Genomic DNA, 15,646 nt, shown 5'->3' with positions numbered 1-15,646 from the left:
AAACATCATTATGCCATGAAGAGGATATCAGAAGAGCTTGTGTTTTATCATACATGTGGTCCACTCTGCCAAACAGGACTTGTTGACAGAGATTCAGGCAGCAATCTGCAATGGGGCTCTCCTATTATCAGTGGAAGCCCGGGATCCTGGGGACAGAGGGGTGCAGAAGGAAGGACTGAACAACAGGACATCCCCGGGCACTCTGCAGGGGAAGCTGGGCTCTGACCAGAAAGTGAGAGAAAAGCGAGGAAATGGTTACAAGGTTCTTTAGTCCCTCAGGTTCTTCCTGGCAAGCAAAGTAAGACTGAGTTCTTTCCAATGTTAGACTGAGACCAGGGACCCTGCAGAACATGGGGGTGAGGGGATGAAGCATGAAAGCCAGTTGCTACTTTACCAAGATACACACAAAGCCAGGTTTGTTTCAGCCAACAGGTACTCTAAAAACAGCTCAAACGAAAATTTTCTAGTTTACTGATCACAATATAATGTATATGTAAGCACAATGTAATGTGCTTTGATGTGTATACCCAGTGTGGGGTGTGGCTCTCCTAGTGTATAGGACACTGGCACCTCTTTAGAAGGTGTCATGGACATTTCATGTTGGGCTCAGCAGGAACCAACTTGCTCAGAACTCACAGCTGCCTGTGCAAGCAGATCCTGCAGCACAGGGCGTGACAAGACCATGTTGAGTCTGGTGCAGCCACAGAAAATTCCTTGCTACAAGCAGCCATGACCATGACTCTGGCCCCTGGAGCCAAACCAGCCACTCAGGAGGGCACAAGTCCTGCTGTATATATGGAGTCTGCATTTCCTCAAGACAGTGATCCCAGACACAAGGTTAGCCCTGTGACTCACATTCCCAAAATGAGGGTGTGCAACCACCAAGGAAGAGCTAGCAGGAGCAACCAGGCTGGCAGCACCAAGCACCCTTCCTCTCTTGCTCCATCACTCCCATGTGCCCATTCTCCAAGTCACTTTCCTGGTCACAGGCACTCCATATACAGGTATTCTAATGGCCTGGGGTGTGGTCCTTGGTATGTGGTAAGGATGAGGACAAGGCGCCAGAGCACACGGGCTACACAAAAGGCTTGGTCAGTGCTTCCCCATGATTTCCAGCAAACAAGGGCCTAGTTAGTGTCATCCAGACTCTGAAACCCCCTTACAGAATTATAGCCCTACAGGACCCGTGACAAAAGTTTAATGTAAAGTTAATAAGGAAACACCACACACCCTGGCTGGGTTGCTCAGTGGGTTGGAACGTTGTCCCGTACACCAAAAGATGGCGGGTTCGATTCCCAGTCAGGGCACAGTTCCAGGTTGTGGGTTCAATCTTTGGTCAGGGTGCATATGAAAGGCAACTGATTGATGTTTCTCTCTCACTTTGATGTTTTTCTCTCTCTCCCTTCCTCTCTAAAAAAACAAAGCAAAAGACAAAACACCACATAATTGTTTTTCCATTATTAAAATTTATCAAGAAAAAAATTTATCAAGGGAATAATTTGAGTTTTTAGAGGCTTGGTTTAGCAAAGTAAAAGCCTAGAAACTGCTGGGAGGACAAGGGTAAAGGGAGAAATGGGAGATATTTGTAATACAATCAACATAAAAAATATATTTAAAAATAAAATTTTTACCCTTGACGGGGGAAAAAAAAGACTAAAATCATTTAAACATTTTAAATCTTTTAACCTACCAAGTGGGATCTCAGTTAAATAAATCCTCTCATGCTTTAGGAAAGAGATAGCTTTCCTAAATCATAAAAGTTGACTTCCAAGTCACACTCTTACCTCGACTGCCCTGTAATCCTACGAACCACACCTCACCAGGGATGGTTTCTCTGGAAGTCAGGGTGGGATAAATAGGCGATATCCTGACACAAATTAGATGTAGACTCTGATATGCGATCATACAATTTATCATCCAACCAGGATACTTTTGAGAGTGAAAAGGGGTGCTGTTCACCACTTGAGAACAGAAGGCATACAATGGCCATCCTTGGATAAGGCAGTTTGGGAGACTAAATTTCCCAATATGCCCTGCCCTTGAAAGTAAAAAAGCTTGACTAGAACAAAGCACTCTGGGATCTGTGGTTAGCACCATTTAAGAGGTAAACAGTATAGGGCTGGGTGGTGGCACGGAAACTTCCTCCTTCCATGGGATACTTAACCAGACACAGAACACAACACCTGAGGTGAGATTTCAATGGATATTAAGTCTGGGGAGAGCCTCTCACCCTCCCCAATAACTCTAGCTTCCAAAGGTGCGGAGCAGGTAGAGCCATCCATTGGTTCACTGCCCTGTGCCCACACTGCTGCTAATCTTTAGGGGAATTCTGGGCCAGGTGCTGCTCCCACTCAACTTCAACCAACTTGTACAGCTCCATGGTAGCCTGAGCGTCTTCCACAGAGGAATGTCCACTTTTTCCAGCCTGAACAAGGGAGGAAGAGAAAAGCATTGGGCTATAAGAAAGTGTTGTTTTATATGCATAACCCATAGACCAGACAATGGGGTGGTGAAGGCTTGGGGTGGGGGGGAGGTTGGAGAGGGCAATGGGAGGAAAAGGGCCATATGTAATACTTTCAACAATGAAGATTTTTTAAAAAGTGTTGTTTTTCCCCCTTCCCTACCGGTTCCCCCTAACCCAGCTGTGGGCAAACTACGGCCCGTGGGCCGGATCCGGCCCATTTGAAATGAATAAAACTAAAAAAAAAAAAAAAGACCGTGCCCTTTTATGTAATGATGTTTACTTTGAATTTATATTAGTTCACACAAACACTCCATCCATGCTTTTGTTCCGGCCCTCCGGTCCAGTTTAAGAACCCATTGTGGCCCTCGAGTCAAAAAGTTTGCCCACCCCTGCCCTAACCCCTTATATAAGCAGTTGTTTCTGCAGTTAGTAGGCTGCAAAGGTAGAACTATGGTAGGGCCCTACTCCTTATTTAATTTCAAGGGTTCAACTCCTAGGAAGTCTGCTCTTATCTGCCTCAATCCTTTCTGTGGCAACATGTGAACGCCATATTCTTCTATTCTGTAGAGACAAGACATCTAGATCATAGCCAGGCCTTCTAAGTCTTCCATTTTCCCCAGTTCCAAACTCTCTCTTTATGACATGTCTACACCCTCTACCAGGCAGGTCCCCCCTTTCTTGAATGCCAAATATGTGAAATACATGAGAGGTCCTTGCATCCACTCTGAGGTCTTTAGACCACCACCACCTGGTTTCCTAGTTTCTTAGGGTTTTACACCCACTTAAGACTTTTTTTTCCTTTCCCAAGTACAATTTGGAACACTGGTAGCGAACAGGAATTATTATCCTTATATACACATGGAGAGATCAATGGGCCTCTTAGCCCACAGCTCTTCCTTTAAGAGCAGCCTGCCTGGATTTCTCTCCAAAGGAATTCTGGGCGCAGAGCCTGGAGAGGCAGTAAGAAAGGACCCCCCCGTGTCCAACCAAGGGGCCTGGCAGCCTTTGGGGAGCGGTTACCTGGATGTCCCGGTTCAGCAGCTTCTTTGTGAGATGCTTCAGAGACATGGTAACATTCTCTGGGCAGTCAGCCTTCCGGTTGAGAGGAGGGATATGGGACGTGTCACGGGTAAGAGACTTGGGGTGAAAGTACTGAAGGGCTTTGAAGTCATTGTGGATGGCATGTCCCACCACTATCTTCCCTGTGAGTATTTTCAAGATCTGAAATCGGCATGGAAGAGGTAGTAAGGAGTAGGACTCAGGTGGAGCCCTGCATCCTAAAAGTCCATCGTGGTCCTAGGTCCTTTCAGATTCTTTCCATCAAGTGCCCACCTCCTTCTCCTTGAAAAGCCCTCTCCCCAAGTTTCCTTTCACTTAAAATCTATCTTCTCCCCACAAGGTGAAAGGTGAAAGTAGGTATTTGTGTGTGTGTGCACGCGCGCACGTGTGTATTATTTTTATTTTTCAATTACAGTTTATTTTCAATACTATTTTGTATTAGTTCCAGGAGTACAGCATAGTGGTTAGACAATCATATACTAATACTTTACAAGATGTTCTTCCCAATATTTCCAGCATCCACCTGGCATCATATATAGTTATCACAATGTCATTAACTACACTCCGCATGCTATACTTTATATCCTCATGACTATTTTATAATTACCAATCTGTATTTCTTAATCCCTTCACTTCTTTCACCCAGTCCCCGAACCCCCTTCCCTGAAAGTAGATATTTTTCAGTGTAACCCTTTTTGAACTTACATCGTCCGTGATTCCTTACCTTCTCATCAACTTCCACTCCAATGATAGATTAACCTGCTACAGTCTTAAATCACACTCACATTCAGGATGTTTATGTACCTATATAGTTCAGTTCTGGCTTGCTACTTGAAGTCCTTTAAACATTATCATTATGTTGACCTTAGGCAGAAGGCTGGGACAAACGGAGTCAAAGATGGGCTCCAGGGAGGTGACAGAAGCCCCAAATTACAGGCCAATACATATATATACCAGTATATAGTTTGTTTTTTTGCAGGGAGAGTCTATGGCTTTCATCATATTCTCAAAAAGTCTACAAACCATAAAAGGTTAAGAATCACTTATGGCCCTGGTCACTGTGGCTCAGTTGGTTCAGCGTCATTCTGTGCATGGAAAGGTCGCTGGTTCAATTCCAGGTCAGGGCACTTGCCCAGGTTGCGGGTTTAGTCCCCAGTTGGGGTGTGTATGAGAGCAACAGATCGATGTTTCTTTCTCTCTCTCCCTCCCTCCCTCTCTAAAATTAATAAAAACATGTATTTTTTTTAAAAAAGAATCACTTGTAGACTAAGGCTGTAGAGGGAAGTGGGTGACCCATGCCTGTGCTGTTTTGTTTTGAATGTTTTTATTAATTTTTTTTTTTTTTTGAGAGAGACAGAAACATCGATGAGAAACATCCATCAGCTACCTCCTGCACGCCCCCGACTGAGGATCGGGCTGCAATCTGGGCATGTGCCCTGATCTGAAATTGAACTAGGGACCTCTTGGTTCACGGGTCGATGCTCAACCACTGAGCCAGAGCAGTGCTGTTTTAACAGAAAGTCAGTTTCACTGCTGTATAGCTCCTCCTGTCATAACCAAAGGGTATTTACCAGCTGTTCAGGAAACATGCACACTAGACTTGCAACCAAATAGCTTCCCATGATTCCAGGATCCTAAAGTATGACATACTACCTACCAGTGAGGACAACCAAAAACTATGCCATGGGCTCTGAAGGCCATTCCAAAATGGATTTCCAAATAGGTTGTGAGCAAGAGCAATAGTCCTAGAAAAATCAGTGCGTGGCCTCCCAACGGGACCTCTTGGGAGGGGCCAGACTCATTGGGATAGACCTTAGTCTAGTGATGGTGAACCTATGACACGCTGTCAGAGGTGACACGCAAACTCATATTTTTGGTTGATTTTTTCTTTGTTAAATGGCATTTAAATATATAAAATAAATATCAAAAATATAAGTCTTGGTTTTACTATGGTTGCAAATATCAAAAAATTTCTATATGTGACACGGCACCAGAGTTAAGTTAGGGTTTTTCAAAATGCTGACATGCCGAGCTCAAAAGGTTCGCCATCACTGCCTTAGTCTCATGCACAGCTTGGGCACTGGGAAGTGATTTATGATGAAAACCAGATGTGTGTAATCAACCAAGTATTTAGTTGCTCTTGATTTCACCTCCAGTTTATTGTCCACCAACACCTTTACTTCACATTAACTTCAACACATAGCCCTTGTTAGAGCTGAGTGGATTTGCTGTCAGAGACCCGCCCCATCTTCTGCCTCTCCCAAGCCTTTGTTCAGCTGTGCCCCTAATGAAGACAATGTTCTTTAACTCCATTCTGAAGGCTAGGCGCTCTCGCCTCCTGGGAGCACACCCACATCTTCCCTCCCCTCCTCTTCTTCCTCCCAGGCATATTTCCTTTACCCTTCTCTCTCCTAAGCTCCAAGGGTCACCCCCCCCCTTTTTTTTTTGCCTCTGAACTTGTTTTCTGAGCCCATTTCTTCTAACACTCACTTCTTTACCTCTATGAATTCCTAATTAAACTTTCCCTTATAGTTTGAAAAAAAAAAATCCACTGTTTTGGCATATAATTGGCATATAAGCAATTATTGGAACAGAGTGTGTCCTAGAGAAGGCAAAGAATGTGACTCTGAAATTACAAAGAGGTGGACCAAGGGCGCCCTCTGCAGGCCTCCCTGGTTCATCTTCCTTTCCTGTTCATTTGTTGCGCTCCCAGGACCCAGCACAGGGCTACAATGAGCAGGTTTGCTCAATGGGTGAAATTAGAAATCGGACACATCAACCCTGGGTCTTTTATCCCCTCCACTGCAGGCTACCTGTTCCAGTTATACAAATAATCCCCAGCTCCTTCTGTAAACGTTCTGCCTTCTCCTACCACCAACCCTGTCCGCACTTACCTGGTCCTCTCCCCACCCACCTGGCTGCTATCGTTGTGCCCCATGACGCTCACCTGGCCCCGAGCAATCTTGAAGGGGGTAGCATTCACCATGTGCTGCTTGCGGATACCACTCCATCTGGTGCGGTAGTCCACAATGTGACAGGGGGGAAGGATGTACTCATCGTAGAGCACATCTCCGTTGTAATTGACGATGCTACAGCGAGCCAAGGAACTCACATGCCCCTTGGGTCCTGTGCCCACCATCTCGCAGTCAATTGCCACCATCTTCCTTGGCGTCTTCTGGGATGCTCCAGAGCATTTATTCTCTGAACGAGCCAGGGTGGAGTTATGGGGTGTATTCTTCTGAATAGGGTTCTTTTGGGGGTTCTTCTTCTGAGGGCGAGTTGGGGGGCTCTTAATCTCTGGAAGGGAACTCTGGAACTCCTCCAGCAAATCCGCTTTCGCCACAAAAGAACCAGTCTTCTGCGAAGGGGCAGGGGTCAGCCAGGGCACCGAGGCTTTCTTGTCCAGGGACCGCTCTGACCCACTGCTCGAGTCTGCAGTCTTCTTCTTTTTTGGAAGGGGAGAAATTTTCCAAGCGCCATCCACCTGAGGCGTTACCCCTTTCTTTGCAGGTTCTGAGTGCAACTTAGGCACATTGTTAGGGGGCTGTTTCTTCTTATTCAGAAAGCCTCTCCTCTCTAGGAACCGCCGCCTCCTGACAAATTTTTGGTGCTTGGCATTCCCTTCTAATGCCTTTTTGGGGGGAGGTTCGCCAAAATCCAGATTGAGGAGTAGGGTAGACATGAGGATGGTGGATGGTAGGAGAGCAGCTGGGACGAGTGGCTCACCAATGAGAGGAGAGAGGGCTCATCCTCTGCAGAGTCCCACAGGCCAGCCTCCGAGGGTTTGTGGTATACCCTGGGGAAGAAATGAACCTGATAACAGATCCCAGATGGGAGAACAGTAAGACCCATCTCCATAGAACTTAAGGTAGGAAATAAAGCAGAGCAACCTCCCAGTTAGAGGGGGGGCAAATCTGTAATGTGAAATGACGGAAGGACACTGTCCGAGACAAGCCCGCGAATCACCAGTCCCATGGCCTTAGGAAGGTCACCTCCCGCTCTCTAGATCTGTCCCACTGGCAAAATGAGGGGGTTGGAGGGCCAACCAGCCTGATTCTCTTTCCGAGTCTGGAAAGCCAGGATAGGTGGGCTCTACATCGCCCAGGGAGAGAACGTCTAAGTACGCTCGACACCAGGGACGAGGACGGCGTAGATGACTCTTACCTGGCATCTATCTAGGTTTGCCAGGCATCCCCAGCGCGGGTCCCACGAATAGGTATAATTCCAGGTACCTCTTTCCCCCGTTTCCGGGTGGAGGCCATCTCCACATGCTTCTCACCCACGTCCTTCTCCCAAGAAAGGACCTTTTACAACACACAGCAGCGGGGGTGGGCGTCGGGGGAGGCCGAGGCCGGGGGCAGTTACCTCGGCGAGCTCACTTGGGCGGTCCAGAAGCCGGTTCCTCGCCATCACCACCTACCTCTCAGATGTGCCCGCTGAGAACGGAAACGCTGGAACCGGATACGGAAATGGGCGCGCGCCGACGGGGCCCCGGGCCGGCAGGCGCGCGGCGGGGAACGTGCCGGAGGCCGTAGGTCCCCTGCCCCTGGGAGCGAGGTCCGGGCTTCCGAGTGCTAGAGCAGCGGCAGCGCGGCGCGGGCGGGGCGCGCTCCCCGGCCCCTCTAGCCCCGTGGAGGTACAACTCGAAGGTGTGGGGAGGCCGAGACGAGCGGGAACTGCCGCGCGCTAGGGCCCCGAGCCCCACTTCCGGGATGGGCGGGAAGTGCACGGGGTAGGCGGGGCGTGCACGGGGTGGGCGGGGCCTGAACGCCGCGGCCCGTCTCTGTGGCGTCACAGTCGGGCACACCATTTGTTTTCCGTGCTGACAGCTTCGCTCTGTGGACGTCGCGACCTGTGATGTCAGGACGCCTGGGGTCTTGAACCTCCATCTGGAACCTGGAAGAGGCAGCGTCTCGGGCCAATGCTGAGCGCTTTCTTCTCGCCCCGCCCGCAGAGCTGAACCCAGCCCGGGCTCTGGATCCGCGTGGTGCTGACCCTGCTTCCGTCCTCACCGCGTTCTCGCTCCAGGCGCCACCGACCGGACCCCGATGCCAGGCGTTTCCGCCCGGGGCCTCTCTCTCGAGGAGAGGAGGCAGCTAGCTGTGAATCTCACCCGGGTGCTGTCTCTCTACCGTTCCATCCTGGACGCCTACATCATCGTGAGGCCACGGGGTTGGGGCCGGGGTGCTCCTGGTTGTGTGCTTGGCTGGGTGCCCGCGACAGGTAGAGCATCTGGACCAGCGGTTCTCAACCTGTGGGTAGCGACCCCTTTGGGGGTCCAATGACCCTTTCACAGGGGTCGCCTAAGACCATCGGAAAACACATATATAATTACATATTGTTTTTGTGATTAATCACTATGCTTTAATTATGTTCAGTTTGTAACAATGAAAATACATCCTGCATATCAGATATTTACATGACGATTCATAACAGTAGCAAAATTACAGTTATGAAGTAGCAACGAAAATAATTTTATGGTTGGGGGTCACCACAATATGAGGAACTGTATTAAAGGGGGTCACGGCATTAGGAAGGTTGAGAACCACTGATCTGGAGAGTTAGCATCTCTTTTCTTTCATGATTTTCAGTTCTGTCATTACAAGAAGGGGTTAAAATGGGGGAGCTTCTTTTTTGTTTTTTTGCAGATGACGCATACATTCATATTTCTAATATTAGGTTATTTTTCCAAATCCAAAGTAATAAAACACATGCTTGCAGCTACGTTAAATTGTCCTAGGAGCATGTGAGGTATTCCCAGAACACACAAGTTTGTTCATCCACGCTTTGAATAAATTCCGGGTTTTGTAATGTAATGGACAATTTAAACTTTAGAATTAGGCAGGCTCCAACTGGAATCCTGCCTCCCCTGCTGTGTTAACTTACGTAGGCATGAAATGGAAATTCCTCCTCGCCCCGGTCGCTCAGCTGTAACATGGAATCCTGTTTGAAGGGTCCTTGTGAAGAATGAACGAGATGATGTGTTAGTGGCACCAGCATCCACTGAATTGTTCAGCCCCTAAACCCAGAAGCCATTTTTGATTCAGCTCTTTCCTTCACTGATCTACAGTCCAATTCTTCAACAATTCCTGTTGGCTCTACCTCTAGAAAAGATACCACCAAATTCACCCATTTGTCTCCATTTCATTGCTACCACCCTGGACCAACCCACCATCACCTCTCCTGGACTGCTTCCTAATTAATCTCTGTGCTTACTTCAGCCCCTCCATAATCAACTCTTCACAAGCAGCCAGATTAATCTCTTTAAAATAAAAATCTGATCATGGCAGTCCCTTGCTTCCTAGGTGTTTTGATGAAATCCTAACTCTTTACCAATACCTGTGCTACCCATGAAGCCCTATGGGATTGTCCCCTGCTGTCTCTTGAATCCTGTCACATTTCATTCTCTCCCACATTCACTGTACTGTACCTCCAGTGGCCTGAGTTTTGCTCCACAAATATGGCAGATATCTGGGTCTTTGCTCTTACACATCTGCCTGGAATGTTTGTCCTCAGCAGAAAGGCTATAGAGTAGAATGGTTAAAAGCAAGAATTCTAAAGTCAGGTTGATTTCAAATCTCAGCTCTGATACTAGCTTTTTGCTTTTTGATTTGGGCAAGTTACTTATGTGTTAGTTTTCTTATCTGTAAAATGAGGGATAAAAAAATGGTACCTACCTCATAGGGTTGTTTTGGGGATTAAATGTGTATGTGTGTGTGTATATATATATATGTGTGTGTGTGTATATATATATATATATATATATATATATATATATGATGTTTAGAACAGTGCCTGGCATATTGTAAGTATTTAATAAGTGTTTGCTATTACATGATTTTTTTTTACATGCCTGTTTACTGTTCATCATTCAAATCTCAGCTCAAGTGTCAACTCAAGTCTTTTCCTCATTACTCTTACCTAAAGTGGTACTGTCTCAATGTCTCCTACTGTTTTGTTAGTGTTTTCTTATCCATGTGTCATTTGATGTTCTGAAAAACATTTCTTTTTAATGTGAACTGTGCAAGAGTAAGAAGTTTGTCTGTCTGGTTCGTTGTTGTGTCCTCAGAGCCTAGAATAGAACGTGGTGCCTACCCAAAACTCCAGAATTTGTGTTCAACGAATGAATAAAAATACATTCTGGCATATCAAGTGTCTGACATATACACAGGTCCGTTACTAAATGGTAACATACTAACACTGCATGTTAGTCACTGTGGTGTTGGATGGGATTGTAGGGAAGGCACCTTCCTTCTCTAGGTTCTTCACTCAGTTGAATGAAGAAAACAGACACATAAATGGGAAACTGCTAAAAGGAGAGGTGTGTTCAGAATGCAGTCTGGGCTCTGAGGAAGGAGTGGGAGGCTGGGGCAGGCTTTAGAGAAGAGGTAGCTCGGATGTGTAGTAGGTACCTGCTGGTTGCAGCCAGTGGCCCTGTGTTGAGAGTGGGGTGGAAAGCATGGGAAAGGTAGGAGCCTGCTGATTGCTTCTCCCCTTCTGCAGGAATTTTTTACAGACAACCTGTGGGGCACACTCCCTTGCTCATGGCAGGAAGCATTGGATGGACTGAACCCACCACAACTGGCCACACAGCTGCTGGGGATGCCTGGGGAAGGGGAAGTGGTCAGGTATGGGCAAGGGGGGCCCTGTGCTGGGGGACTTGGCACTGAACCCTGTCACCAGTCATTGCTCAGAGGGTCTCACAAGGGATTCCTGGGTTGTAAACGGGTGCACCCAGGATATAATGGGACGATTCACTGGGGTTCTGGGCCGGGCTCTCTCAGGTACAGGTCAGTGTGGCCACTCACCCTGCTGGCCCTGAAGTCCACAGCCTGTGCCTTGGCCTTTACCCGGACACCTAAGTTTCAGGCCCCCTCAGAGTTTCGGAAGAACCCCAGCCAGAGCTCCCGACTTAAAGCTCCATTCCGAAAACATGTCAGGCCCAAGAAGCAGCATGAGATCCGGCGGCTGGGAGAGGTGAGGAGATGCCTGGGGTGTAGGTGGTGTCTGGGAGCCTGGGGACTGAAGCCAGTGGAGGGAGGAAAGGACAAAGATGTGGGCACCTTATATCATCTGCCGGTCCCTTCCTTGGCAGGTGTACAAGAACCCTAGCTTGATGCTGGTTTGGGGGATTTGTGGTTTTTTGTTTTTTTTTTTTTATCCTGGGTTGGTTGGTAGCCTTGTCAGAGTCACTGTCTTATTCCTGTGTTCACACCTCCATAATCTGTTCATGGCTTCACAGAGGGGCTCTTCTTGTTCTGGGGGGAGGTTGAATCACTGACCTTAGAGGGGTGAGGAGAGTAGCCTGAGCCCAGGGTCAGCACCCCTAGTTCTGGTTTCCCTATCTTGTATCTTCCATGGCACCCTCTACCCCTCTTCCTCGGCCATCTTCATCTTCTCCACTCTCATTATGGCTAATGGTCCGGGCAATCAAGAACCAATGGCAAGAGAGCTTTGTTCCCTTCTGTTCCAGTTGGTGAAAAAGCTGAGTGACCTCACAGGCTGCACCCAGGTTGTGGATGTAGGCTCAGGCCAGGTGAGCCAGACACTCCCAACATTCTTATTTTTGCTGTTGTTTGTGTGTGTGTGTGTGTGTGTGTGTGTGTGTGTGTGTAGGAGGAGGAAGGGGGGGGGGGCATTGAGTGTGGGGATAGAGCAGCTGGAAGGCAACAGGTTGTCAGGCCTAGGCCCAGGGAGGCAGGTGCCAAGGAGTGATAGAAGTAAACGGTAGAATTTAAGCCCTCTGGGCGCCTGGGACCCAGGTGTCTTGGCCACTGAAAGAGGTGACAGTAGATAAGAGCTGAACAGGGCTGTCTCTACCCTCCCTCTCGTGACTCCAGGGCCATCTTTCCCGCTTCATGTCTCTGGGGCTAGGGCTGAAGGTGAAGAGCATCGAAGGGGATCAGAGGCTGGTGGAGAGAGCCCAGCACCTGGACCAGGAGCTCCTGCAGACTCTGGGAAAAGAGGAGAAGAGGAACCCGCAGGTAGGCCTGCCCTTCCTGCAGCCAGGACTGCAGCAGCGGGGTCTGCCTGGCTGGATTCCCGCTTTCAAGTTTCTCAGCTTGAGATGATGTGGTCCCAATCTCCGCTCCCCCTCCCCCAGGTTTCCCCTTCGCCAAAGCCTCTTCACATCTTAGGGGCACTCTCTGGTTCCAAAGTGCTTTCCACACGGGTACGTCCATCTCACCACCACCTGTGAAGTGGCCAGTCGGGTATTAGACTCATTACACATGAGGAAATTGGGACTCAGACATGAAAAATTTGCAGTTATGATGACAGATCCGTAATTTATCCCTTCTGGTTCCAGGTCTAGCTCTCTCCCATGCCCCAGCTTCTTCTCCATCTTCTTCCTTAGGAGGGAACACAGAGGACAGACCCCTCCTGCAGCCTGAGGTGGCATGGGGACAGCACACAGACTTCCCAGCTGCCTTGTCCTTTCCTGCCTCCACAGGTGGTGCAAATGCACTCTCACCGCTCCCCGCACCATGTGGCCCGGTGGGTAGACCCTAGGACCCTGTGTGAGGAGGTTCTGCTTCCGCTGGAGACCTCCCCTCAGGGTGAGGCCCGCTTGCTGCTGACAGGCCTCCATGCCTGCGGGGACCTGAGCGTCGCCTTGCTGAGGCACTTCTCCTCCTGCCCTGAGGTGGTGGCCCTGGCCTCAGTGGGCTGCTGCTACATGAAGCTGAGTGACCCTGGCGGCTACCCACTGAGTCAGTGGGTGGCCGCGCTGCCTGGCTATGAACTGTCCTACAGGCTGCGGGAGGGGGCCTGCCATGCCCTGGAGGAATATGCCGAGAGGCTACAGAAAGCAGGCCCTGGCCTCCGAACCCACTGCTACCGGGCAGCACTGGAGACGGTCATCCGGCACGTCCAGCCCAAGCTCCGTCGGCCAGGCGTGCAGGGGATCCCCAGGGTCCACGAGCTCAAGATTGAAGAGTGAGGCTGGAGGAGGTTGGGGGGCGGGGGTGTTGGGAGCTTACTGGAGGTCCGATTCCCTCCCACCCTCGCTTGTTAGCAAGTCTTACAGTAGAGCGAAATGCAGGCAGGGGAGTGATTGAATTCTCTGACTGGGGCAGCTTCTCAAAATTTCTTTAAAAGGGAGTTGTCATTCTTTTATCAGTAGACTATCAAGACTTAAATGTTAAGAATATGGCTAATTGGACAGGTCTGGCTGAAAATACATTTTTGGATCAATTTGTTATTGGATAGACAACTCATAGCCAGAGAAACATTTAAAGGTGCCAATTAGGCCCTGCCTGGAGGGTGTGGCTCGGTTGGTTGGAGGGTCGTCCTGTGCACCGGAACATGCCGCAGGGCGACAGAAAGCAGCCCCTGGTCCTGTTCCGGCTCAGGGCACATGGCAGGTTGTGGGTTTGATCCCCACCCAGTCGGGGTGAGTACGGGAGGCAACCAGTCAATGTATCTCTCACATCGATGTTTCCCCCGGCCTCCCTCTCTAAAATCAATTAACAACAAAAAAGAAAAATACAAGTTAGGGTAGCAAATCAAGCAAAGTTGGAACCAAATGAGGAGTGGACAGTTTGAGTGGGAGGTGGAGGTTCTGAAACCAACTGAGCGCTGTGTGTGGCTGACCCACAGATACGTGCAGCGGGGGCTGCAGCGGGTGGGGCTGGAACCCCAGCTGCCACTGAACCTGGCTGCTCTCCAGGCCCACCAGGCCCAGGAGAACCGCGTGGTAGCTTTCTTCAGCCTGGCCCTGCTGCTGGCCCCACTGGTGGAGACACTGATTCTACTGGACCGGCTGCTGTTCCTTCAGGAGCAGGGTGAGGGCGGCCTACAGCAGGGACCCAGGGCTAGAGGGGCTGGATCTTGGGGTTCCTCCTTCGGGTCCCACATTTCATCACTGTAGTGGTTCTTAGACCACCTGCTTCAGTCACCGTGGGATGGACGTGGGGTGGGGGACTTGTACAGAGAGATTCCTACTGACTCAGCCTCCGGCCTGCATTCCGGAAGTGTACTTTAAGCGAGTGTCCCGGGCAGTACTGAGGACTGCCTTCTCCCAAGTCAGTACCTCAGGCACCGGTGTTCCTGGTAGAGACCCCGGTCTCCTTAGTATCCCGGGGCCTCCATGGGGGAAGGGCTCTGCCTGCCTGCAGCCTGGGCACGAAGTGGGGCTGAGTGGGCTTCATGTCCACCCTTCTCAGTAGTCCTGCCTTTCTCCCAGGCTTCCATTCTGAGCTCCTGCCCATCTTCAGCCCTCAACTCTCTCCCAGAAACCTGGTTTTGGTGGCTACCAAGAGGCCTCTGGGTCAGGCCTTCTCTGTTCTGGAGACTGAAGACGCTGCTGCACTCTGAGGAAAGGTGCATCTTGGACCCCATCTGAAACCACCCAGGTGCCACAGTGGGTGGCAGTCTGCACTCCTCACCCAGAGAAGCAGCATCCCGCATCCTCCCCAGAATCATGGTGTCCCACAGACCTTCAGCTTCGTACTCTCTCTCCCTCCATGTGTTATGTAATATTATGTAAAAACTTATTTTTAATTTATTAAAGATTTAAAATCTTGCCCTGACCGGTTTGGCTCAGTGGACAGAGCATTGGCCTGCGGACTGAAGGGTCCCAGGTTCGATTCCGGTCAGGGGCATGTACTTTGGTTGCGGGCACATCCCCAGTAGGGAGTGTGCAGGAGGCAGCTGATCGGTGTTTCTCTCTCATCGATGTTTCTAACTCTCTATCCCTCTCCTTCTCTCTTCCTCTCTGTAAAAAATCAATAAAATATATTTTTAAAAAAAAGATTTAAAATCTTGCTCTGGCTAGTGTTGCTTTGTGGTTAGAGTGTTGGTCTGTGCACCAAAGGGTCATGGGCTCAATTCCCGGTCAAGGGCACATACCTGGGTTGCAGGTTCAATCCCCGGCCTCCGGGTGCGTGTGAGAAATAATCAATTGATGTGTGTCTCTCACATCAATGTTTCTCTCTTCCCCCTCCCTCCTACTCTCTAAAATAATCAATGGAAAAAATATCTTCGGGTGAAGATTGCCAAAAAAATTACAATATTATTTCCCTTCCACTTCTACTAAGTATAGAAAAGGACAGATGTGCACCCTCTCTACTTAGATCCTGCAGAGATGCAACAATCAGATCTTACACCCCCAAACTCCACTGC

At 49.3% G+C, this 15,646-nt stretch overlaps 2 protein-coding genes across 12 annotated transcripts; one reads left to right on the top strand and one right to left on the bottom strand.

Annotated features, from left to right (window-relative positions):
• Positions 1 to 1,446: 1,446 nt before the first annotated feature.
• ISG20L2 (interferon stimulated exonuclease gene 20 like 2) lies at positions 1,447 to 8,080 on the bottom strand. Of its 3 annotated transcripts, none has more exons than XM_059674286.1 (4): positions 7,944 to 8,080; positions 6,471 to 7,319; positions 3,485 to 3,685; positions 1,447 to 2,425 (listed from the first exon to the last, which is right to left on the bottom strand). In XM_059674286.1, the coding sequence occupies exons 2-4, from the start codon at positions 7,203 to 7,205 to the stop codon at positions 2,312 to 2,314; spliced, it is 1,050 nt and encodes a 349-aa protein (XP_059530269.1). In that variant the 5' UTR covers positions 7,206 to 7,319; positions 7,944 to 8,080; the 3' UTR covers positions 1,447 to 2,311. The 3 variants fall into 3 exon arrangements, with proteins under 3 accessions (XP_059530269.1, XP_059530268.1, XP_059530270.1); XM_059674285.1 differs by having other exon boundaries at positions 7,889 to 8,024; XM_059674287.1 differs by lacking the exon at positions 7,944 to 8,080 and adding an exon at positions 7,688 to 7,820.
• On the top strand, positions 8,026 to 15,047 carry METTL25B (methyltransferase like 25B). Of its 9 annotated transcripts, XM_059674283.1 has the most exons (11): positions 8,026 to 8,159; positions 8,353 to 8,682; positions 11,027 to 11,151; positions 11,308 to 11,500; positions 11,997 to 12,059; positions 12,364 to 12,507; positions 12,627 to 12,695; positions 12,879 to 13,080; positions 13,277 to 13,459; positions 14,193 to 14,307; positions 14,709 to 14,869. In XM_059674283.1, exons 2-11 carry the CDS (start codon positions 8,572 to 8,574, stop codon positions 14,719 to 14,721), a joined length of 1,218 nt encoding a protein of 405 aa, XP_059530266.1. In that variant the 5' UTR covers positions 8,026 to 8,159; positions 8,353 to 8,571; the 3' UTR covers positions 14,722 to 14,869. The 9 variants fall into 9 exon arrangements, 8 of the variants coding, with proteins under 8 accessions (XP_059530266.1, XP_059530267.1, XP_059530265.1 ...); XR_009449857.1 differs by having other exon boundaries at positions 12,879 to 13,459; positions 14,709 to 14,842; XM_059674284.1 differs by lacking the exon at positions 12,627 to 12,695 and having other exon boundaries at positions 12,975 to 13,080; positions 14,689 to 15,047.
• The last annotated feature ends 599 nt before the right edge of the window (positions 15,048 to 15,646 follow it).

This window comes from Myotis daubentonii, chromosome 18 (genome assembly GCF_963259705.1).
Source record: "Myotis daubentonii chromosome 18, mMyoDau2.1, whole genome shotgun sequence".
Taxonomy (NCBI): domain Eukaryota; kingdom Metazoa; phylum Chordata; class Mammalia; order Chiroptera; family Vespertilionidae; genus Myotis; species Myotis daubentonii.
Note: the sequence above shows the minus strand (reverse complement) of the source record. Positions and strands in the feature narration are given on the sequence as shown.